At 39.5% G+C, this 25,048-nt stretch overlaps 1 protein-coding gene across 2 annotated transcripts; it reads left to right on the forward strand.

Moving 5' to 3' along the window:
* The first annotated feature begins 643 nt into the window (after positions 1-643).
* psme4b (proteasome activator subunit 4b) lies at positions 644-24,895 on the forward strand. Of its 2 annotated transcripts, XM_053639951.1 has the most exons (46): positions 644-1,162; positions 2,433-2,573; positions 2,688-2,804; positions 3,256-3,309; positions 4,624-4,668; positions 5,382-5,531; positions 5,878-5,941; positions 6,042-6,116; positions 6,211-6,333; positions 6,455-6,547; positions 8,300-8,565; positions 8,757-8,943; positions 9,239-9,328; positions 9,901-9,965; positions 10,119-10,269; positions 10,409-10,507; positions 10,599-10,668; positions 10,761-10,828; positions 10,915-11,130; positions 12,352-12,509; positions 12,783-12,878; positions 12,991-13,046; positions 13,192-13,248; positions 14,168-14,223; positions 14,332-14,430; positions 14,569-14,631; positions 14,980-15,075; positions 15,158-15,289; positions 15,669-15,878; positions 16,021-16,157; positions 16,264-16,317; positions 16,429-16,558; positions 16,653-16,734; positions 17,213-17,366; positions 17,469-17,535; positions 17,642-17,767; positions 18,404-18,556; positions 18,673-18,777; positions 18,878-18,969; positions 19,478-19,609; positions 20,255-20,549; positions 22,450-22,578; positions 22,741-22,896; positions 22,973-23,135; positions 23,232-23,365; positions 23,467-24,895. In XM_053639951.1, the coding sequence occupies exons 1-46, from the start codon at positions 966-968 to the stop codon at positions 23,599-23,601; spliced, it is 5,538 nt and encodes a 1,845-aa protein (XP_053495926.1). In that variant the 5' UTR covers positions 644-965; the 3' UTR covers positions 23,602-24,895. The 2 variants fall into 2 exon arrangements, with proteins under 2 accessions (XP_053495926.1, XP_053495927.1); XM_053639952.1 differs by lacking the exon at positions 3,256-3,309 and having other exon boundaries at positions 645-1,162.
* The last annotated feature ends 153 nt before the right edge of the window (positions 24,896-25,048 follow it).

Consider the following 25,048-nt stretch of genomic DNA (forward strand, 5'->3'; position numbering starts at 1 on the left):
TACAAAAAGTCAATTGAAGTTACCTTATTATAATCATTAGCACTGATAAACCATTTAAACAATATAAAGAAGTCCTATATGCAAAAAATAAACCAGTTTTTCACCAAGTTTTTATATCAATTACCATGAATTCTGTCCTTAGTGCATGCTATATGAAAAGGATCTAGGAGTTATTGAAATGTTAAACATATCCAGATGCAAGTTAAAAATGTAATCTCTAACTTACGATATCATTTTATTTCACTAAAAAAAATTAATTATGGAAGCCAGGGTTAGGTACATCACACGATTCCACTGTGTGATGTACTTCCTAAAAAGTTCAGATCTCAGTAATGAATAGTTAAAATTACTGTCATATTGAGTGCATGCAACATGAATGCTGTGATTCCTCTCTAAAAAGAAACAAAAAGTATTAAATTGTACCTTTCATGGTACACACACTTTTCCTTGGAAGCAATGAGTGTACAAATACAGTGAGTGATTGTACTTAATGCCTGAGTTCCCAGCCCTTCCCAGCACATTGTTTAGCTGATTAGTTGAATCAGATATGATGTGAGGAGTAAAAACCCTAAACTGTACTCCTGTGTACTCCAGCACCTCAGTCCATGAGCAACAACCTGGAGAGAACCTTGAGTAGGATGAAGTGGCAGAGAGGCCCCGATGGAGGGCGCCCTGTAGCTGCAGAGATGACCTGTGTATTCGCATGACTCGTAGCGTGTGTACAAGTGTGTGAAAATTGACTATATGTTGATGACTGAATCTAACGCCTGACACCAGGAGGTCAGAAAAGCTGAGGAATAACGGCTCTACCTGTGGAAGTGTGATTCTCTCTGAAAACAAGCGCAATTTTTTAATGACACATCGAGAGGAGACGATCTGTAAATAAAAGGTTTGTCAACGGAACTTGTCAAGGACTTCGGATAAAGAAAACCACAAAAGAACGGGATATTTTCGGGAATCGTAATATGAAAAAGGAGCAGGTCGAAACATTAGGTTTTGTCCCTCAAAAAGACATTGTCTACAACAAACTCCTTCCTTATGCAGAGAAATTAGACGACGAATCCAATGACATTTTGTCCAGAATCAAAGGGAACTTGGGTCGCGCTATCCAACTCAGAGAGTTATGGCCCGGAGTTTTGTTTTGGACAAGGAAACTCTCAACGTGAGTATAAACTACTCACATCATCGCCCAAGAAATACTTGTATTCTTCAGTAGCTCTCGAAGTTAGTACTTCGTCGTCAACAATAAAACGGGTGTATATAATCAGAACCGTTGTGCCTAGTTCTGTCTGAGGAGGGGGAAAGATTGCTGCTAGCTAGCAAGCTAACGTTAGTTAGCTAGCAAACGGCTAGTCCGCTAAGTCTGCTACTCCTGAGTCACTCAGCTGCTAAACCACCTAGCAATAAGAGTCTTGGTATAATGAAGTGAAGCAACGAATATCAGAAAAGTAACGAAATTAACTTAATTCTATGTTTTTGTTTAGTATTTGCAACTCACACGTTGTCTATCGTCATGTAATCAGGGAATTGGCTTCAGTTGCTACAGTTTGCCAGTCATGGCTAATTCCACAGGCTGAGGTTTTCTCAGTAGCCTTTACAGAGAGCAGACTACCACAGCCTTTACAGTAGGAGAAAGTTAGGGTTTATCATATCTTGTAGTTTTTATAGGTAGCTGTCTTTATGTGGAAAAGGGGCCCGTGGACCTCTAGAATGTATTTCAGGAAGTAATTGACGTTAACGTTCATTTGTTTCCGTATTTATTACTACTATTTCCACCCCAAATACACAGTAACATCCCCCACATATTAAAACTAACTCGCACAGACTGGACTGGACTACACTCGTTTTTATTTTTTAAATTTTAATTTTGAATTAAAACATGCTCAAGATTCGCACCATGTTTTTATGCCTTATTATACTGCTTTCTAATTTTAGCTAATCATTAAAGTTCAAAGTTTTGCTCAGGGTGTATTGTATTTTTATGATGTACTCTAAGGACAGTGGAGAGTCCTAAATGGTTTGCAAACTATAGTTTACAAACTAGTTTAATATAGTAAATTGTAGTAGCTATTGTATCATTATCCATTAATCAGTTATTTTGTTTGTTTATCCATAACTTACTGACCTGACACAGCCTGACCTCCCTGTGAGCATGTCTACTCTTTCTGTACAGAGGCCAATAAACATCCTGTTTAGATAAGATATGGCCGAGTGGCTATCTTCTTAAGAAAGTGTATTAGTAATTGCATGTTTAGTCGATTCGTATGAGATATTAACTTTGCTGTGTCCTGCTTTATCTGAGTTTAGTTTGGACAGAGGTCAGGCTGTTAGTGATTGATGGTTTGTTCTATATGTGTATGGCATGATTTTATAAATTGTGCTTTCTGTCACGTTGTTTCTTGACACTAACATCTCTTGTTGTACATGGACAGGTACCTTCGTCTTAATGGGAGAAAGTTCAGTAAAGAGGACCATGTGCTCTTCGTTAAGCTCTTGTACGAGTTGGTCACCATCCCTGAGCTGGAAATCAGCATGTTGCAGGGCTTTGCTCGACTCCTCATCAACTTACTCAAGTATGCACCGTAAATGCACCATGTTGCAACAATGAAAAGAACATCTAATACTGTATTCTTACTTTTCTGCATTGAGTGTATTTGTGGTGCTAAACCTGTTCTCTTTTCAAATAGAAAAAAAGAACTGCTCTCACAGGATGATCTCGAGTTGCCTTGGAGGCCATTGTATGAGCTCTACGAGAAGATCCTTTACTCTAAAACCGAACATCTTGGTCTCAACTGGTTTCCAAAGTAGGTCCCTCACTCTGGTTCTTGACGTCCACTGCCCGCAGAAGAATATAACCTCCTGTGGAAAAATTCCTTATAGATGTTACACGTCATGACAAATGTTTCTGTTTGTTCTGCACCTGCATAAGAGAGAGTGTCAGAGCTAGAGCTGACTGTTTAAGTGGGTCAGCCTGCTGGATAAAATGAAGTCATGGGGAAAAGCTTCTGAATGCTGTGCATGCTTCATAGAAGTCACAGGCCCTGCTCAGTACATGGTGGCTTGTTGATGTATTTGAAATGTAAATTTTGGGCGTTTTAAGCAATCACTTGCTTCTTAATGTCAGAATATCAAGTAAGCATAACACCTGACACAGCTATTTTTAGAAGGTCCCATGAAATGGTGATTGCTGTGTAAGATATCAGTTGATGTTGTGTTTAGTGTTGGCTTATGCCTCTTTCCTTTTTTCACATTCAGTTATCAAGCAGAAGCCTCCCCTAAACAAAAAATGCTTAATTTTGTGCGCAAGCGGTAAGCACAGCCCGTGTTTTTTACATGTTGGATTGTATTTTTAATGGGAACCTCTGGGGGCTATTTGCATGCATTTGAAAATTAGACCAAATTCAGAAAAAAAATGTTCCAACACAGCTTACATTACACAGCGTTTTTACTCATATTACAGTACATGTAGTCCTGAAACAAATAAGCTTCAGCCTTGTAGTGCTGTATAAGATGTACACCAATGGGCCAGAATTTGACTAAAGATGTCACTTTAAAACATTTAGGCAAAATTGTTATTTTATGTTAAGATTAAACTGTAACCTGGATCAGCCTTGCTAAGTGTTCATGTAAAGAGCATTGTTTGGAACCATTTTTGGTATAGCAGCAAACAGTAATTCCTGTCTCAGATATCTCATGGCTGTTTTCTGCTCATTGACACAAGCTGACTGAGCCTCTGTCTCATCACTGTCTCATGGGTCTTGTGCCAGACAAATATCTGAACGATTAGTGATGCATTTAAAAAGCCATGCTCACTAATCCTTCTGCACCAGAGAGGTAATGGCACTTCAATCACTGCTGATGGTTTTTTGTTTTTGTTTTTCTTCAAATGCTGCTTAAATTTTTGCTTGGTAAAATACAGTGATGTTACTTGTTGGAAAAGGTCACATTCATTTTGCCAGTTTTCCCTTTGGTGTCTCGTATCAGTAAGCATTCTATTTTAAACCCCTCCACCTCGTCATGTTGGCATTATGAGTGTACAGAGTGTGCCTCCTGGTGTTTTTTGAATGGGGTATGAGGTGTGTTTTGGGAAGGATATAAACAGTCCTGACTATACTTACATTACCTATTAAATCACATGCTATAAGGCACATGATAGAAGATACTATATTTACCAAACTGTTACTGAGCTATGTTGATTCACTCCGTAGCAAAAGATCTATGTCTTCTCCAAAACAGTTTACTAAAGAAAGTGATCTTCAGTAAATGGAGTGTATGTTTTAATTAGCAATGTAAAGTCATTTTAGGATTCAGTGTCAGTGGAGGATCAGATTAGTAGGCGTTTATCCTTTCTTATAGAGCTTAGTTATATACTGTCAAAATGAAATGTAAATAAATCTCATAATTTTGGCATCCCTCTTGACATTTTTGTTAACTTTGTGGCTCGGAACCTTTCGGATTAGATTTCGAACAAAATATCATAGTTGCTGCTTTGCACGCAATCTTGTTGCATCCTATGTCTTTATTGTAATGTCTCTTAACGGTTGTTTTAGTGTCATTTCCAAATTACATTAATCAATTTTTCTGAATTTTCCTGCATACTTCTTTCCACTTCTCCCTCGGTAGCTCTGTGGAGAATGTGCTGAAGACACTGGTGAAGAGTTGCCGATTGTGAGTACATTACAAATCCCTTGTTAGCTGTCATAGTGTAATGTTATCCTTTTAAAGCCATGAATGTTTGACCTGTTCACAATGTGATAATCAGATTTTCCTTCTGCTGTTGAAAGAGTAATGTAATCAAGGCATTGTTGGGTGAGCCAGTAATGGTGTGTTCACTTAGACAGTGGTTCTCAAACTGGGGGCTGTGGCCCCCCATTATTTAAAAAAAAAAAAATTATTTTACTTGTATGTACATTGGGGTTGTCAACCTTTGAACTCTGATGTACATAAAAATGGGAAATATTAATAAATTATATCAATTATACACCGCACACTAAGACACACACCAAACATAGACATCCGTTGATATACTAGTGTACTGTTAGCCACATGCTGATAAAACCTTAGACTATTTAAAATGGATACGTTTTTACTTAGAGGCCATAGTCTCTTAGCTGAGAAAGTTAATACAGCAGAGCCTAGTGGGGGGGATAAATTGTGCCAATTTGACTACTTTAGGGGGGCTTAAAAACTTTGAGAACCACTGCACTCGGAGATGATTACAGCTGTCTCTTAACACAGTGTTTCATTAATTTGTCTAATATTTCCCAACAACTGTTTGCTTTGAAATAGTTAGTGTAAAAACCTAGTATAAAAGTTATTTGGCTTGTGTATGTGTACACAAGTATATATTTATATGTAGTTGGCGTGCTCTGTGTATGTAGGTATTTCCCTGAGTCAGCCACGCAGGAGATGTTGGATGAGTGGCGCCCGCTCCTTTGCCCATTTGATGTCACTATGCAGAAAGCCATTAGCTACTTTGAGCTATTTCTCCCCACCATCATGCCTCCAGAGCAGCACCACAAAGGCTTCAAGTAACAGTCCTTTATAATCTCTTAATCTTTTACTGAGATTGATGGGCATGCATTTTCATTTAACAGTCTAGAAAATTAAAATTGTACTTATATAATAACCATAGGTTTCTCGGCTTACAGACTTCTGTGAACTTGACTTCTTATTGTTCCATACCCACTACTGTAAATTATGTTTATAGTATTTTATTAATATAGTATTTTTCAAATTGTTTGAAAAAGAATAACATGCTGGATTTTATGGAAAATGCTGCTATTTTTAGCTCTACTGATCCCAATACAAATTGCTCATCTAAACTATACCAGAAAAGAAATAAGTATGGAACATGTTGTATTTTGTTGTGTTTAGGTTATGGTTTGATGAACTGATGGGTCTGTGGGTCTCTGTACAAAATCTGCCTAGCTGGGAGGGGGTGAGTATTTGTATTTGAGCTATTGTTTTAAAACAGCAAGTTAATTTCAACACTGACTCTTTTTTTTTTTCCTCTCTCTCTCTTTTTTTTTTTGCATCAGAATCTTGTGAATCTTTTTGCCCGTTTGGCCAATGACAACATTGGCTATATAAACTGGGACCCTTATATCCCCAAGGTATTAAAGTGAATTCAGATTAAATCCAATTACATTTTTAGACTCGTTGTATTGTTGTGAGGGTTTGTTCTAATGTTTTGTGTTTTGTGGGTAGATATTCACCAGAATTTTGCGAAGCTTCAACTTGCCTGTAGGCACAAGTCAGATGGTGGTTCCTAAGTACCTCACCAACTCTTATGACATTGGCCATGTTGTCCTCTGGATCTCTGCCATGCTGGTTAGTCACAGGATTGTATTGTGCGTCATTGTTCAGACTGTCTATTTTCTATGTATTGTGGAAGAGAAATAGTTATGTTTTTACATTAGTATTTTCTTTTTCCTTTGCCCTCTTGTTTTAGGGAGGTGCTCAGAACCAGGCCCAGAAGCAACTCAATGGCCTCTTCAACAGCATTGCCTCCTTCTACCACCCTTCCAACAATGGCCGCTGGCTGGTGAGAAATTTGACCTGATTGCATGCTCAGTTTAAGTGAAGTCTGAAAGAAAATGAAAGTGTATTCAAGTCTTGCATTAGATGTTTCTTGTGCCATCACAATTAGTGATCGGCATGGCTAAGTACAATACAATTGCCACCAAAAAGAAACAAAAATTGTACACTGTTGTGAAAAAGTATTTTCTTGATTTCTTCTGTTTTTGTGTATATCTCATCCTAAATAGTTTCAGAAATTAAAACAAAATCGAAGATCAAACAAAGGAAACTTGAGTAAACATGAAATACATTTTTTAAATGATAATGTTATATATTGAAAGTTATCCAATACCAACTGGGCCTGTGTGAAAATGTATTTGCCCCCGTAGTTACTAATTCCCAAAATCTCTGAAACTGCATTCATAATGGGGTTCAGCTGGACTAGACACAACCACGCCTGATAACTGCAAACCCTGTTCAGTCATATCAACATTTAAATAGAACTTTTTCAATAACATGAATTTGGTTAAAAGGTTTTACCTTGTAACACACTATGCCAGAATTGAAAGAAATTCCAGATATGATGAGGAAGAAGGGGATTGAAATACATCAGTCTGGGAAGGGTTTAAAAACTATTTCAAAGGCTCTGGGACTCCAAAGGACCACAGTGAGTGCCATTATTTCCAAATGGCAAAACAGTACAGTAGTGAACCTTCCCAGAAGTGGCCGACCTTTAAATATTCCTCCAAGAGCACAGTAACAACTCATCAAGGAAGTCACAAAAGAGCCAAGGACAACATCAAAGGAACTACAGACTTCTCTTGCATCAATAAAGGTCACTGTTCATGACTCCACTATCAGAAAGACACTGGGCAAAAATGGCATCCATGGAATTGTGGCGAGGTGAAAACCGCTGCTAACCAAGAAGAATATTAAGGCTCGTCTGAATTTTGCCAAAACACACCTTGATGATCCTCAAACCTTTTGGGAGAATGTTCTGTGGACTGAAGAGTTGAAAGTGGAACTCTTTGGAAGAAAGTGGTCCCGTTACATCTGACGTAAACCAAACATAAAATTCCACAAAAAGAACATCATACCTTCAGTCAAGCATGGGGGTGGAAGTGTGATGGTGTGGGGATGCTTTGCTGCTTCAGGGCCTGGTCAACTTGTAATAATTGAGGGAAACATGAATTCTGCTCTCTACCAGGAAATCCTAAAGTAGAATGTTAGGTCTTCAGTCTGTAAGTTGAAACTCAAGTGCAACTGGATTATGCAACAAGACAACAATCAACATCCAAAGCATAGGAGTAAGTTCTAGTCCTAAGTAAGTGAAATACTTATCAACAGTTATTGGAAGTGTTTGGTTGCAGTTATTGCTGCTAAAGGTGACACAACCAGATTTTATGTTTTTCACATGGGTGATAGGGGTTGGATAGAGATCATTTTGTTTTACCTTGCACATTAGCATGCATGCCATTATATTAATTTTGTCATTCTGAAGACTGAAGGAATTTTTATAAGGCTTTTAATTATTGTGAGCAGAGACTATGCATTACTTTATAGTGGTGTGATTAATGGTGCAGGTCTTATGGTTTGATGAGCTAATAGCACTCTAAAATGCAACACACTCTCTGCCAGTATTTTTTGTTACAATATGCTTTATTTGTTTTTGTTTCTTATCTGTATATCTGTGTGTTATCATGACCATTTCTGTCTTATTCCTCCCTGCAGTCTGATGCGTCTTTTTGAACTATGCATTTGTGTGCTCTGAGTGCAGATGAAGCTGATGAAGCTTCTGCAGCGTTTGCCAGCAAGTGTGGTGAGACGGCTGCATCGCGAGCGCTACAAGAAACCTGGCTGGATCACGCCAATACCCTCCAGCCATCGTCTTACTGATGACAACATCACAGAGTTTGTGGAGAGCATGAAGCAGCCAGTTCTGATGGCCATTTTCAGTAAGACAGGCAGCATGGATGCAGCCCAAGCACTGCAGAATCTAGCTCTGATGAGACCTGAGCTGGTCATTCCTCCTGTGCTGGAAAAGTGAGTGCCTTACCTTGATCTAGCTTCCTCTGTGGCCACCTGGGAATTATTATTCAGTTATAAAGATCCTTTCTGAAATGTTTTCAAAGTCTAGCTAAGAATACACTGAGATTAAATTCGACCAGATTAACGATTAGCCAAGAGTATGACGTGTGTGTGTGTGTGTATGTTTGTTTGTTTCCCCCCTGCAGGACTTACCCTGCCATGGAGACCTTAACAGAACCACACCAGCTGACAGCCACTCTCAGCTGTATGATCGGCATGGCTCGCAGCCTGCTCAGTGGTGGGCAACACTACCCAGAAGGCCCTGCTCATGTGTTGCCACTGTTAATGAGGGCCCTGCCTGGCGTAGACCCCAACGATTTCAGCAAGTGCATGGTGTGTTTACAGATCCTAAAATAACTTGTACATGTGGAACCTCATATAGCCCTTAGTAAATATCAAAACAACTAGAAGTTCAGAGCAACGACTGCTCCTTAAAATGCTTCTAGCATAGCGTTTGCCACAGACTTCACAGCTGCCAGTTCTGTGTGACCAGGACGTGTATAATGTTTTCAAAGTATCATGTGGACGTCATACCTGGAAACTGAGCTTTCACTGACACCTTTGTAGATTGGATATTCCTGAGCTTTCAACACAATAACTGCTCTTAACTTTTTCCTCTATATTTTAGATAACATTCCAATTCATTGCTACCTTTACTACCCTTGTGCCTTTGGTGGACTGCTCGTCTGCCCTCCATGAGCAGAATGACTTGACAGAGGTGAGGGTCACTAGTGTTTGTTGTGTTCATTACTAGAGGTTGACCGGTAGTGGATTTTACCGATCACAGTAACTTAAGTTGGGCAGTACCTGCTGATAACCGATTAATCAACTGATATGTTTTCATCAATTTTAAAAACTAACACTCAAAATAAATAACTTTTACAAAATAAACAGTACTGACTGTATCATGTAAATGTATTGTACTTTTTTAAATTAAACAAATATTAATATATATGAACTATTAATACATAAATAATCAAACAAATAGAGACATTGGAAATGAATTAAAAAAACTTAAAATAGCGCATCAAAATTTGTCATTGATAGTTTTTATTTCGCCTCTAGAGGCCGCTTTCATACAGTATAATGACAGCGGACCTTTCTCAGCCGCTCCCAACCAGGGAAAAAAATATGGTTGTGGACTTTTGCCGATACTTCCAGCAATTGGTTATCAGCCGATTAATCTTCAAAACTGATCAAGCGGTTGACCTCTATCCCTTACAGTACACTTAAAATATGTTCTAGTTACTGAAAAAGCATGAATTATAATTAAATGTATTTTTTCTCTAGACAGAGAAAGAGTTGTGTTCAGCCTCAGCTGAGTTTGAGGACTTTGTCTTGCAGTTTATGGATAGGTAACTAAGTAATTGTGTGGGAGCTCTAATTCCACATGATATTTTTCCTTTGTTTAAATATCTTGTTGTGTGCCTATTTAAAAATGCGCAATATGCCATCATTTATATGGTGTTTTTGTGTATCAAAAATGTGACATTTACTGGTGTATGCAGGTGCTTTGCACTGATTGAGAGCAGTACTCTAGAGCAGACACGAGAAGAGACAGAGACAGAAAAAATGACTCACCTGGAGAGCCTAGTGGAGCTCGGCCTGTCCTCCACCTTCAGCACCATCCTCACTCAGTGCTCCATGGAAATATTCAAGGTCTGTGCTTCACCTACCTCATGGTCACTGTCTCAGTGGTCTTTAGTCATGTTTAAACTTTGTACATGGACATGTTTCCTGCTTTCCTTGCAATTACATTCTAACTTTTGTGTGTTTTGTTGGTGGTATTTTTAAACAGGTGGCTCTTGAGAAAGTCTTTAACTTTGCCACTACCAACATCTTTGAGACACGTGTATCAGGTCGAATGGTAGCAGACATGTGCAGAGCAGCAGCTAAGGTATGAGTCCAGACCTGTATATAGTTCAAGGAAATTAGTGTATACAATAGCAGTTTAACAATTTCACCTTTATTTCAACTCTCTCACTTAGTGTCATCCGGCTGAGTGTCTCAAACTGTTTGTGCCCCACTGCTGCAGTGCTATCAGTCACATCACTGCTAGTATGTACAGCAGATCAGTCTGAGCTTTGTCCCATTTCCTGTGTGTGGAGGAGCAACTGTGCAGTAAAGGTTTATTTTGTTTTGTTTTCTAGATGAGGATGTTTTGAATGAAGAAGAGCTGGATAAGGAGCTGCTGTGGAACCTTCAGCTGCTTTCTGAGGTGTGGAAGCCTGATGTCTATAAAACTAAAACCAATATGACATCCAAAGTTAGAATGAAAAGTGTCTATTTCCTCTTGTCACCTAGGTGACCCGTGTGGATGGAGAAAAGCTGCTGCCATACCGTACACAGTTGGTGCAGATAATGCAGCTGACCCTACGGCTGCGCTGTAAGCAGGGCTACAGTCTGGCCTGCAACCTGCTGCATCACGTCCTGCGCTCCATGGCCCTCACCTACCCCACAGACTACTGCAGTGTGCCTGGCGGCTTTAACAGACCACTGAGCGAGTATCTACCCATTAAGGTACTGTTGTAAGAAGAAGAAGAACAGGGGTTATGTTTTCAGGTTGTCCATCCGTCTGAGATGATTGGTAGTACGATATCCCAAGAAAGAGCAGTAGAGTTTTGGTAGGATTTATATGGAATTATCATTGTAACAAGTGGGTGAACTGATTACATTTGGGAATTGATCAAAAGGGTCAAGGTTACAGCAAGGTCAAATGCCTGAAATAGTTTTTCTTCAATAGCTTCTTCCTGTTTAAAGTATGTTTTTTAGAGTATTTCTAGCATACTAATGAATAAAAAGGATTAGTTATTATTTTGTCCAATATTTTATTGTACAACTTTTCAATATGCATTTAAATATAAAAACAGAAATAAATAATAGCAACACAATAAAAACAGGGAATGCTAATCAAATAAAACAAAAAAATATATAATACAAATTGTTATAAAAGGGAACATTTTGACATTATCTATGGACCATTATTAAAGAAACAAACATTTCAGCAGGTGTTAAAGACAATGATCGCATAAGCTCAAAGGTTGCCAAATCCTTAGGATTACCTTTGATCTTTTTCTGAAGACATGACATGTTTTTTCTTTCTTCTAAAAATATAATATACAGTCAAACGTTTGTGTACGCCTCACCATCACACCCATATCTGCTTTATGAACATCACATTCCAGATTTAGACACAAGTGCATTATAAACTTTAGCTGCTGATGCCAGGTGAGGAGGCCTGGGGCGCAGTCAGCATTCCAGCTCATCGCAAATGTGGTTAGTGGGGTTGAGGTCAGGGCTCTGTGCAGGACACTGGAATTCTTCCACTCCAACCTTGGCAAACCATGTTTTCATGTGCATAGGGACATCATCATGCTGGAACAAGTTTGGGCCTCCTGTGTTCCAGTGAAGAGAACCTGTAATGCTACAGCATACAAAGACATCCTATACAATTGGGTGCTTCCAACTTTGTGGCAACAGTTTGGGGAAGAACCATGTATGGGTGTGATATTCAGGGTGAAAATATCTGTGAGGGTATCACATGCAAAGAAAAAGATGTTTCATTGACATTATGGTTTTCCAAAGCCAAATGATATTTCAGATAGTAGCAGATGTGACAATTGTAACTACAATAAACCTGGTGTGTTTATTAAATCGTCCTGACTGGGGAAATGTTTACAGGGCAGACATGAAAGAACCGTGGTTTTTGTAATGCTTTATTCCTTTCACTTGCTTCTATAGGACTGGGGCCGTCCAGGCGACCTGTGGAACCTGCAGATCCGTTGGCACGTGGCCAGCGCAGAGGAGAAAGCCTTTATCTTCTATATTTTAGACCTTCTGCTCCAGCCAGAGCTGCAACGCCTGCAGAGATATGCCCAGGGCGAGCAGAACATGAGCAGGTCAGACACCATGGGTCAAAGAGAAATGAATAGATACTTAGATTCCTGTGGAATGCATTTGTGGCTGCTGTCTTTATATGGTCTGTTAAATTTAATGATGTGTTGGTAATATGAACACATGCATATAAGACTTAAGACAGGGACATTGTTGTTGCATGTACTAGCTCGCACCAAACAATTAAATTTTCTTCTGAAATCATGGCTGATTCTATATGAACTAAAAGTTCTGTGTTCAGAATTTGTTGTGAATGATATGTCGACCTTTTCACACAGGGATGATGTTCTACAGAGCCTGTCAATTGTGCAGCACTGCTTGCTGGGGGCTGGCTGCATGTTTCCCCCTCTGGGTGGACCTCCTATTACGACCCTGTAAGAAAATACTCATATTACATGTACATGTAAGATATTTTGCACTACGTAGAGCAGAAAATTTAGGTTCATGTAAGTTTTTATATCTACTTATATGTCTTTGCCATCACAGCGTTCATAGCATGGTTAGTCTGGAGGAGACAAAGCGCTATATTGGGGTTGAGTATGGTAAGCCTTAATGATACTTCTCTGTAAATTGACATTCAACTTCCTAAGGCACAATTTTATGATTGTCAATGGACAACCTTTTATCATTAAGTCCCGGTCCTTCAGTACAAAGGTATAAATCTATTCTCTGATGGTATTCCCACAGATGAGTCCAGAGAGAACTACAGAGAGGCTATCTGTAAAGTCATGAGACAGCTTCTACGTGAGTGTTTTATCAAAACAAAAAAAACCGTTGAAGACATTTTGGTTTGAGATCAATAGATCGATCAGAACATGGCACCTTTGGTGGCAGACCACCCAATTTTTAGATGAGCAAAAGTATATGAACAATGGTTTTAAAGTAAATAATACTTAATATTTGGTTGCATATCCCTTGTTTGCAATAACTGCATCAATCTGGTGACCCACTGACATCACCAAACTGTTGCATTCTTCTTTTGTGTTTATTATGCTTTTCCAGACTTGTACTGCAGTTTCTTCCAGTTGTTGTTTGTTTTGGGGTTTCAGGAGGTGAAATGCATGCTCAATTTGGTTAAGGTCTGGTGATTGACTTGTCAAGTCAAAGACCTTCCACTTTTTCCCCCTCATTAAAGTTCTTTGTTGTGTTAGCAGTGTGTTTTCGTTGTCTTACTGCAAGATGAAGTTCCTCCCAATTACATTGAATGCAATTCTCTGTAAATTGTCAGACAGTATGTTTATGTAGACTTCTGAATTCATTTTGCTGCTACCATCATAAGTCATCAATAAAGATTAGTGAGTCTGTTCTACAAGCGTGCATGCAAGAGCAAGCCATGACACTACCTCCACCATGCTTGACCGGTGAGCTTGTATGTTTTGGATAGAGAGCATGTCTTTTAATTATCCACACTTTATATCACTTTGGTAGACGTTAATCTACCAATCAATCAACACGACACAACAAAAAACACCTGTCGTCACACGTTCCAACATTTATGATTACTTGACCTCAAACCCAAATGTCTTCCGTGTATAACAAAAACAAAAGAATTGGCCTTTCCATTCCAGTACTTTCAGATTGGGCTGTAACTTCTCCAGCTCTGCCCTACTCTACACCTGCTCTTCTACTAAAAAAAAAATTGTCTTTTTCGTTCCTCAACTAGATTATATTCTGGAACAATCAGAGGATGACACAAAGTCCCTCTTTGCCATCATCAAGGTGAACATTAGCAGTTGTTATGCCTATTATATCTGTTAATTGAATTACCTTTTGTAAACATTTACATAAGAATATTTGTTTATTTTTGTCTTCCCTTTTGTCTCTCAGATTATTAATGACCTCATGCATTTTAAAGGCTCCCACAAGCACGAGTTTGACTCTCGTTGGAAGAGTTTCACTTTGGTTAAGAAATCTATGGAGAACCGAGTGAGTTTTGTTTTTCGTATAGCATGGAAAATGCTTTCTAATTCTAGGCACAGCAAAGTCTTTGTGTTATTGGGTTATTTGTGTTAAAATTGTTGATACTATACATTTTATATTTGAAATATTGCTTTTGTATTCTAGCTGCATGGAAAGAAGCAACACATACGAGCCCTACTCGTAGACCGAGTGCTTCTGCAACATGAGGTATCAGTCAAATGCAAGTTATTAACTGAAAGCATTTCTGTGCTGTGTAACCTTGATTCAGTTCTAGGCTATGCACTGCACTCATTTGTATACTGTTGTGTTTCTATTATACATCTCTTTTAAATTCACTTATTGTTTTTAGATCCTCTTAGTGTTACTTTTATATATGAATATCTTTTTGTTTAATATTCTACATGTGTTTATCTACTTCTTTATATATTTTTATTAATTCATCTTCCTTGTCTTGTATGAATGAAATGCGTTATATGAACAGAACAAACCTGCTTTGCCTAATGTGAGAGAAATGTTCCTTGAGTGTGTAGTTTTAATGAGATTTTCCACTGGCAGATGCGTAAACTTCTAGCGGATGGCTGTGAATACAAAACTGTTCACCAGGATCTTCTCAGAGACCTTCTGCGTCTGTCCACCAGCACCTACAGTCAGGTACACTGGAGTTCATAAACATTCTGGTTGTATTAACCACTTTTACATACATGACTGTTCTAAATGCCCAGTTTGCCACCAGGTCCGGAGTAAGGCTCAGAGTGTTTTGTTCACTGCTCTGGGAACTTATAACTTCTGCTGTCGAGACATCACTCCTCGAGTGCTGGAGCTGTTGGAGCCAGCCCGGACCAATGTCACCCAGCAGCAGTTCAAGGTACAGAGCAACCCTGAACTATACATTTTTCATGAGTAGTACAGATTTCTTTGCCATGGTCTAGGCATACACTTAGTTATCATTTAAGGATAAGCTCAGGATCTGTGTTGGGTTAAAAGTATTTGTGCAGAAGTAGACGATTGTGCAGGTCACTTCACCAGTTTTTTTTTTCTTGGAAAATCTTCAGTTAGCCGGCACTTGTTTGGTCATTCAGAGATGTATGAATGTGCTAAACCATTAAGAGTTTTAAAAACCAATAAGAGGATTTTGAACTCAATTCTAAGTGAAACGGATCGCCATTGTTGTGATAATGTAGTACATAGATAATTAACTGTAATTGTGTCTATATGTAATAGCTTTTGTTTCTCTGCCACTACAGGGTGCTCTGTACTGTTTGTTGGGGAATCATGGAGGTGTTTGTCTGGCTAACCTGCATGACTGGGACTGCATTGCTCTGACATGGCCAGCTATAGTGCGCTCAGGCCTCAGTCCTGCCATGTCCCTGGAGAAACCCTCCATTGTCAGGCTTTTTGATGACCTTGCAGATAAAATCCATCGCCAATATGAGACAATTGGCATTGACTTCACTGTAAGCAGCTACACCCCTCTGCCCAACTCAGTTCCTAAAATAAGCAGTATGTTGAGAAATGATTTATCATGTTGTGCTTTGGAGTGCCCTGCTTCAGGTGTAGATCAAATAGATGTGTGTGTTTGTGTGTGTGGGTGTGCAGGTGCCCCAGAGCACCCTGGAAATTGGCCGCAAGATCACAGAGTCAAGTAGCCCTGTTGCTCACATGGGTCCTCCATCTGAACAGGAGCTCGAGCAGGGACTTGCCTTGGAGCGGGCCAGAAATCTGCAGGCTGTGCGGTTAGTGCTCTCTCTCTCTCACTCGCATACGTAAACATGCAGTTCATATAAAAAGTACATTAGTGGTGCCCTGTTACTTTCTTTGATGACTATTAATTCTGTGCAGGAGTTACGAAAAGCTGATTCATGATCTATTAGAATGCCTCAGTGACAGAGACCTGTAAGTTCCATGCAGTTTTAGTCCCCAATCATTAATCATATATTTAATATCAGTGTTCCATGCATGTGCATGATGAATGTGTTTAAATGTGTGTCCTACATCTCTTCAAAGGCCATGGAAGTTTGAGCACATGGCCATTGGCTTCCTGTCTCTGCTGCTGAGAGATGACCGTCCTCTTCCTGCCCCAGCTGTGTGCTTTTTTGTCCAGAGTCTCAATCATGACGCACTTGTTGTGCGCAAGGTGGCTGGCATAGGCAGCTCATTTTGGCACGATTTTTTTCTGTAGTCATGTTTACGTGCTTTTGACAAGTTCTTATATTTTCTTTCTCATATAGGTGGCGATATCTGCTGTAGCAGGAATCCTCAAGCAGCTGAAGAGGCCCCGCGTGAAAGTGGCCATCACACCCAGTGACATCAGTGAGTAAACACTACCTAGGCTGAAGAACCATGACTGTCAGTAACATGTATATTTCTCACAGGGATGGGGAAAAAAAATCACAAATACATTAGCTTGGTCACAGGCAAGCGAACGCTCTAATCTGCTTGCACAACCCAGGTTTTTTTTTTGGTTGGACCATGTAATGTTAAAAAAAAATATTTATCAAATGATAAAAGCATGTTTTATCAGTGAAAGTCAAAAGGCAGCATGTGTTTTTCCTTATAGTTGATGGACAGGAGTAAAAAACCCAACACCTCAGCAATTTACTGACTTGTTTGTCTGCTGGGTAATAACAAATAGGGAAATCTGATACCCTGACACACACATTCTGCTTTTGCCAGATGGCAAGGATTACAATTTATCCATCCCTGCCTCATATACAGGTGTTGATCCATTAGCTATGATTAACTATAGCTCTATAGGAAGTAGGCTAATGGCACTAGTGTTTTGTTGTAGGTGGGGTGATTGAGCCAAAGGAGCTTGTAGCTGGAGACAGGCCAGGAAATGACTGGCTTCAGTATCATGCTGATAGCTTACCTCGCACTCAGCAGGATTGGGACAATTTCCGCTTTGTGGAGAAGACCCACTGGGGTTACTACTGTTGGCCAAAGTATGCACATCTCAGCAACTATATCTTACCCTAACCAGTATATGTACCACACTGAGTCTGAGCTTAACCTTTACTCTTTTTCCTCACTCTTATTTTCTGTAGGGAGTTGATGGTATATGCTCCTGTGGAGCAGCAGCTGAAAGACCTCAGGCTAGAGGAAATGAATGAGGTACACACATGGTCTCTGTCAGATGGTATTAATTCCAGCTGGAAAATTTGAGTACAACTCTCCTCACAGGCTTTAACAAAAATTTTTTTTTTTTTTCCAATTGCAGAGTGAACGAATCATCTATGACCATTTCTCTAACTCCATATTCATCAATCAGCTAATTGAGTTCTTGTCACTCGAGGACCGCAAGGGAAAAGACAAATTCAACCCACGTCGCTTTTGCCTCTTTAAGGTACAAGCTCAAAAACCAAACTGCAAAGTCTGTTTGGTGTTCTATTTCACAATTGGACAAAGTTAATGTACTTTTAAGTCAGTAGGCTGGGCATACACTACCGGTCAAAAGTTTAGACACACTCATTCTTGACTTTATTAGTCTTCTAAATTTGAAATTTTTTTTTTTAATAAAATAATCAAAATTCTGGAGTAACACACATGGAACTATGGGAATTATGTTGTGATTAAAAAAAATCCAAAATAATTTTATATTTTAGCATCTTTTTGCCTAGAATTTCCAGAAATGTGTTCTTGGCATTTTCTCAACCAATTTCTTGAGGAATCGCCTGAGATGCTTTTTAAACAGTATTAAAGGGGTTCCCACCTATGCTCGACACTTATTGGCTGCTTTTCAGAATATCTTGTGCCAAGTCTTCCATTTAAAAAAATTAATTTTTTGTAAATATTTTCTAATGAAAGAGAAATATATTTGAATAATTATATTTTTGTCTATAACACCGATTTCAAATATTTTAATCATACACCTTCAGATCAAAAGGTTTTTAAGATAATGAGAAACATTTCAGTCAAGTGTTCCAAACTTTTGACCGATAGTGTACATTTCAATCTTACTGCTATGTGATGTATTGTACAGGGTCTATTCAGGAACTACAGTAATGCCTTCCTGCCAGTGCTTAAACCTCACATGGAGCGTTTGGCTGGTGATTCCCACGAGAGTACACAACGGTGTGTGGCTGAGATCATTGCTGGCTTAGTGAGAGGCAGCAAGCACTGGAGCTTTAGTCAGGTGTGGAATTAAACAATGACATTAAAACTTAATGTAAAAACAATGTCATCATTATTTTTCTCTGTCATGCTTTCTTTCCTTGTCATGCTTTCTCATTTCCTCCTTCTCGAGCGCAGGTGGAGGCCCTCTGGCAATTCCTGAATCCTTTGATGCGAAGAGCACTATCCAACATCACAGTGGAGACCTACACTGACTGGGGCACATGTGTAGCTACTGCCTGTGTATGTTCTCCCTATCCATTACCCACTGCTAAATTTTTGATGTATGGTGACTTATTGTAGTGTTGAAGTAGGGTTAACACACTTTTGTCTGGCCTTGTAGGAGAGCAGGGACCCACGGAAGCTTCACTGGCTGCTGGAGATGCTGATGGAATGTCCTCTTAGTGGAGAAGGGGGATCCTTTGTAGATGCCTGGTAAGAAGGGATTTGGGGTCTGAGCTTTACACTACAATGAATCTAATCTATACAAACTTCATTTGGAATAAAGATAAAACGAGCTGTATACTCTAGAGGTACCTCAAGTCACCTCTTATTTAGTTTTGCAAGCCAGACTTTAAGTTTTACTAAAGAGGCTTCTTTCATCAGTGAATGTGGGTAAGAATTAGAGAAAGGGACATTTGACTGATGTTACACATGACCACAGACCTTTTCCTGTAGCCCGCTGGCAAACAGGAGATTCTCTTTACCTGCCATCTTTAAAAAAGAAACTTTGAAACAACTTTGGCATGATCTTTTTCTCAGTCCAGTGATTTATACAGTATATTTGCATATTCATATTACACCGTTCAAGATGCTGAAGCTTAGGGCCAGAAAAGTGTACAAGTTGCTGAGGTTTACATTATCATGTAGTGGCTTGCAAAATCTTGATTGGTGCAAAAGGTCATTAACAAATTTGGTTGTCTTTCCTGCACTCCCTATGCAGTCATCTGTATGTGCTGCAGGGGGGTCTGGCTCAGCAGGAGTGGCGGGTACCGGAACTGCTGCATAGGCTTCTGACCTATTTGGAGCCCAAACTCACTCAGGTGTACAAGAATGTACGAGAGCGTATTGGCAGGTAAGAGGCAGACCAGGACTCTAGGTGTGCGTGTCCAAAATGTACATATTTGATATACACTTTCACTGATGTGAACGTGTATTCTCTATATGTATCAGTCATTTGAGATGTATTCAACTCGTAGAACAAAAAAAAGTCTGAGACCATGCCCACAATTAGGACAACCAGATATAGCTAATCTTTAAATTAGTATTTTGCCCTGAAACTGATTTAAGTAAGTACAATTGGCTGTGCTCTCTGGGTGAGAGGGCTGGAATACTCTCTCGCTCTCTCCCCTATAAGTCACAGTGACATTAGCCAATCATGGGCATCTGTTAGCTCAAGCATGCTGAAGGGGGTAGATAGCACTTTCCTCTGAGTGTGTTATACCACCCCATAACACAGCATGAGCAGCAATTAGAAAACATGTGGTTTGTTGGCTTCGTGTGACTCGGAAGAAGCACACGATAGCCTTCTCTCTCCCAGGTTGGTAGCTGTTATATGATAGGAGCGAGCTGACTAATACGTAGGAATTGCCCAAGACTTCTGCTGATACAAAATGCATTACCTTGCCCCTATGTGCTGATTTTGAATTACTAATTTTTCTTCTGTTTAATACTGTTTTTCCCTCTTTTAATGTCATCCCCTATTCCCCTGGTCTTGCAGTGTGCTGACGTACATTTTCATGATTGATGTCAGTCTGCCGAACACACTACCCACAAAGTCCCCTCACATCACTGAGTTCACAGAAAGGATCATCGCTTGCCTGAAACCACTGCTGGAAGGAGAGGAGGAGATCCAGAACCATGTAGTGGAAGAAAATGGAGTGGGTGAGCAGGACGAGAGAACTCAGGCCATCAAACTGCTCAAAACCGTACTGAAGTGGCTGATGGCCAGCGCTGGCCGCTCCTTCACCACTCCAATAGTTCAGCACCTCCAGCTCCTGCCTCTGCTTTTTAAGGTCAGTCTCATACCATCAATCTTTCTAATATTCACCCTCTATCCCATCAATCAATGAATAAGGAGCACTATAGAGTAACTGTATTCAGGTGGTGGACCATTGTCGTTCTCAGTGAGCAGTAGTGGTGATACTGATACTATAGTATAAACAATAATAATAATATGTTTAATTTATATTGTGCCTTTCCAGAGCTCAAGGACACATTACAATGTTAATACAGTACAGTAATACATAAGCAATGAACAATCATGGACAAATACAAAAAATGAAAAACACAGTACAGATAGTACAGTCATTGAAAGTGAAATACATAACAGCACAATAGGACAAATAACACAGAGAAAACAAATAAGTTAGGATTTAAACTCTTAGATGGATGTGATGCTGCGAAGAGTCAGAGGGAGTGAATTCCAAATCTTGGGTGCTACTACACTGAAAGACCTGCCACCCATGGTAGAGAGACGAAATCTAGGGACAGAGTAATCTGGACCTGAGCAAATGGGGCGGGTTGTAGGGGAGAAACAGGTCACTGATTGTGAGGTGCCAAATTGTGAGGTGATATGAAATAATCCTGCTTACATTTAAATTTAATGCAAAACAAAACCGGTAACCAAGGAAGTTCAGACAGGATTGGAGTAATGTTGGCTGAGCGCTTGGTATGTGTAATAATTGTAGTGGCAGAGTTTTGAATATATTGTGACCTAGCAGAATTAGCAGCCAACCCGATGAAGAGAACATTGCAGTAGTCAAGACGTGAGGATATACACTACCCGTCAAAAGTTTGGAGACACTTGACTGAAATGTTTGCAATTGGTGTTGTAGACAAAAATATAATTGTGCCAACAAGCATTTCATTAGAAAACTAACGTTTTATTTACAAAAAAAAAAATTCATAAGGGATGGCTTGGAGAGAAATAGACCAAAAAGCGACCAGTAAGTGTCCAGCATAGGTGGGAACTCCTTTAATACTGTTTATTAAAGCATCCCAGGGGGATTCCTCAAGAAATTGGTTGATAAAATGCAGAGAATACATTTCTGAAAATTCTAGGCAAAAAGGGTGTCTACTTTGAAGATGCTAACATATTATTTGGGATTTTTTTTATCACAACACAATTCCCATAGTTCCATGTGTGTTATTTCAGAGTTCTGATGACTTTATTATTATTATAAAATGTGTGTGTGGGGGGGGGGGGATAAAAATAAAGAATGAGTGTGTCTAAACTTTTGACGGGTAGTGTACATGCATGAACCAGTGTTTCAGCGTCTTTGAGGCTAATGAAGGGACGGACGCGAGCAATGTGGCAAAGATGAAAGAATCCAATTTTTTTATTCATTTACACATGTGTAGTATGTATGTGTCACTGGCACAAATGTATTAAGTGCACCAGCTTTGTTCAAGTTTTAAACAATTCGATATCATTTGCTATTTTGAGAAATACCCCCACCAACCAACCATACACATGTAACCAAAGGTGGGCCTGTGATCTGTATAATTGGCATTGTTCTCTGGGTGAGGGAGATGGCATTCCTTTCTACCCTGTCAACAAGATGTTAGCAAAAACAGATTTTAATAAAAGGTTTTTTAAAAAATGGTTGCCAGTGATGAAATGAAAATTTAAAAAAAAATTAATTCCAATTGTGCATAAGAGTAAGCTAAATTTAGCCATAGCAATGACTTCTGATAAGCTACATTTACAAATGTTATCAAAGCAATAAAGAAAATGTCAGCTATAAGAGGTGTGCATTTAACTTGTAAGTACCATATGGTAATAACAACAGTATTTTGAACAATATTGTGCTCATTGAAAAACACAGTACATCACATATAATTGGCACATCTTCATTCTGTCTTGCTCAGTGTAGTCTTTTTTTTCCCTTTTCTATATCTACATGTGTACAGATTGCTCCTGTAGAGAACGACGACAGCTACGATGAACTGAAGAGGGATGCAAAGACCTGCTTGTCTCTCATGTCCCAGGGACTCCTCTATCCAGAGCAGATTCCTCTGGTACTCAAAGTACTGAACGAAGTGAGTTGACGCTGATTGAAGGGGTGGCCTAATGAGCCCTAGCTGATCTGTTCACTTCAGTTCAATTTTATTTCTATTTGTTAATCTGTTAATCCTGAACTGTATTCAGTCTTGTTCGGTTGTAAGTTTTTTGCTGTAGGTACCAAGTTGTGTACTTGTCAGATTGCAGGGAGCAGCTCGTGGCATGCCCGCTATTCTGTGCTGACGTATCTACAAATAATGGTGTTCTACAACCTGTTCACAATGCTGAGCAATGAACAGGCAGTCCAAAGTGTGCAAGCACTTGTCATCAGGCTACTGGAGGATGAGCAGTTAGAGGTACACCCTACTCTGTGCTATTTAATACACAATAAAGCAAATGGAAGTGGAACGATGCGAATGTTATTCTTCCCAGGTGAGGGAGATGGCAGCCACTACTCTGAGTGGTTTCTTGCAGTGTAACTTCTTGACCATGGACATCTCCATGCAGACTCATTTTGAGGCTCTATGCAAAACCAGACTGCCTAAGAAGAGGAAGAGAGACTTGGGCTCTGTTGTGGACACCATCCCCTCCATTGGTAAGGCACTCACTTTGATAGTACTGTAAAGATTATGATATACCCGTAAACACATGGTGTACATGTGTATAGATTGTGTTGAATGTGTGTGTCCAGATCTAGTGCGGCGCCATGCCGGAGTGCTGGGTCTCAGTGCCTGCGTTCTGTCCAGCCCTTATGATGTGCCCACCTGGATGCCCCAGTTGCTCATGGACCTCAGTGCCCACCTCAATGACACGCAACCAATTGAGGTGGACTCGATTATTAAATCTCACTTCTGTCCTGTCTTTTCTGAAGCTCTCTCTTAGTTTTTATTAATCCTCAAATTATTGTCCATTTTAACTTGTTTTAGATGACGGTGAAAAAGACTTTGTCTAATTTCCGCCGGACTCACCATGACAACTGGCTGGAGCACAAGCAGCAGTTCACAGACGACCAGCTAGTGGTGCTCACAGACCTACTCGTGTCACCATGCTACTACGCCTAGACAGGTTAAACAGGTCTTTTTGGAGTGTTTTTTTTTTTTGTGATTTTGCTTTTTTTGTTTGTTTGTTTTGTTTTGTTCTTTGGGTTTTTTTAAACTTGGGCGTACTTCACTGTTTGTGGTTAAGAAAGCAGATATTAAGAGGACATGTGATAAGAACAAGTATAATGATGGAAAAGCAGAGTGAAGCAATAACTTGAATTTGGGGAGGCGAGGCAGGGGGAAATTGGTTATGTACTGTATGTATTCAACCCACATTTTGCATTTTTACTATACTTAATATTTAAGGTTTATCTGTGCAGGGATAAACGGCCTGCAGTCTGTAATATTATTGTACAGATTTTTTTTCCTGTACGTGTGGACATGAATGTGCGATCAAGGACCGACTGCCTGTGGATCTGATCTCCCACTCGTGCAGTTCTTCCAGCCATTTTTATCTGGTCTCTTCAGAAGGTGTGAGGACAGGTCCAGATACGGCGCTGTTAGGAAATCAGTTTTCTCCTTTAATTATGTCTACATTCACACCGCAGTTAAAAGTGGCCCATGTCTGATTTCATTACACGTCACACACACCCCCACCCCCCGCCCCCCGCCATGACAGTATGAATCTTTCTACCCATAATATCAGCGTGTACAGTCATGGTACTACAAAATCAATCCAACTTTCCTTGAGAATTTTGGGAAAATCACTGACGGAGAGAGTTGTCCTCGGCATCTTAGTATTTTGAAGGACGTTTGTATGTAGGTCTGTCGCAATCTACCACTTTGGTCTCACATTTCTTTCCACTGAAGTAGCCAGCATGACGCCACCGAAAGCTGTTCATAAAATCTTGGCCCACTTTTATGTATTTACATTCATAGAGATTTGATTTGTAGCTGACATTGACAGTACGTTAAAAAACGGCTTCAGGTCAGTAGTTACTAGTGTTGCTTTGCTGGGTGCCTGATGGAGTCAGTTCAGGAGCGTGATTCTGAGTACCATTCTTTAAATTGTGGCCAAGAAATATCATGTAAACAGTAAATCTAAGTCTAAAGGTGGCCACTGAGAGAGCTCTTGAGATCCTCTACCAAATGGTATGGTGAATCTGAGGCCCTTTGTAAACCAGCACCACCGCATAACGGACATACTGTTTTGTGTTACTGTAGTATGTGATTGATGACCAGTAGCTCTATACGGTCTGATGAGGTTCTGACTCACAATTCTTGCATAAACCTCAGTTCACATGCCATCATTATTTTTGACTCATTATTGTATTTATATTTGTGTGTGTTTTTATATTTTTATATATATATATATATATATATATATATATATATATATATATATATATATATATATATATGAATATATATATATGAATATATGAATAAAACACACTGTACATTTGCACATATCCATGCATATTAGATTTACACGTTAAGTCTACAGGAAAAGAACATTTCTGCTAGA

The sequence above is a fragment of the Ictalurus furcatus genome, chromosome 13 (genome assembly GCF_023375685.1).
Source record: "Ictalurus furcatus strain D&B chromosome 13, Billie_1.0, whole genome shotgun sequence".
NCBI classification, from domain to species: domain Eukaryota; kingdom Metazoa; phylum Chordata; class Actinopteri; order Siluriformes; family Ictaluridae; genus Ictalurus; species Ictalurus furcatus.

What these genes read in the sequence shown, in the direction of transcription:
- psme4b (XM_053639951.1), top strand. Translation starts at nt 966, where the DNA reads ATGAAAAAGGAGCAGGTCGAAACATTAGGTTTTGTCCCTCAAAAAGAC. An exon ending in CTATATTGGGGTTGAGTATG is followed by an intron (nt 13,047 to 13,191) that starts GTAAGCCTTAAT and finishes GTATTCCCACAG; the next exon opens with ATGAGTCCAGAGAGAACTAC. An exon ending in TACTCAAAGTACTGAACGAA is followed by an intron (nt 22,579 to 22,740) that starts GTGAGTTGACGC and finishes TGTACTTGTCAG; the next exon opens with ATTGCAGGGAGCAGCTCGTG.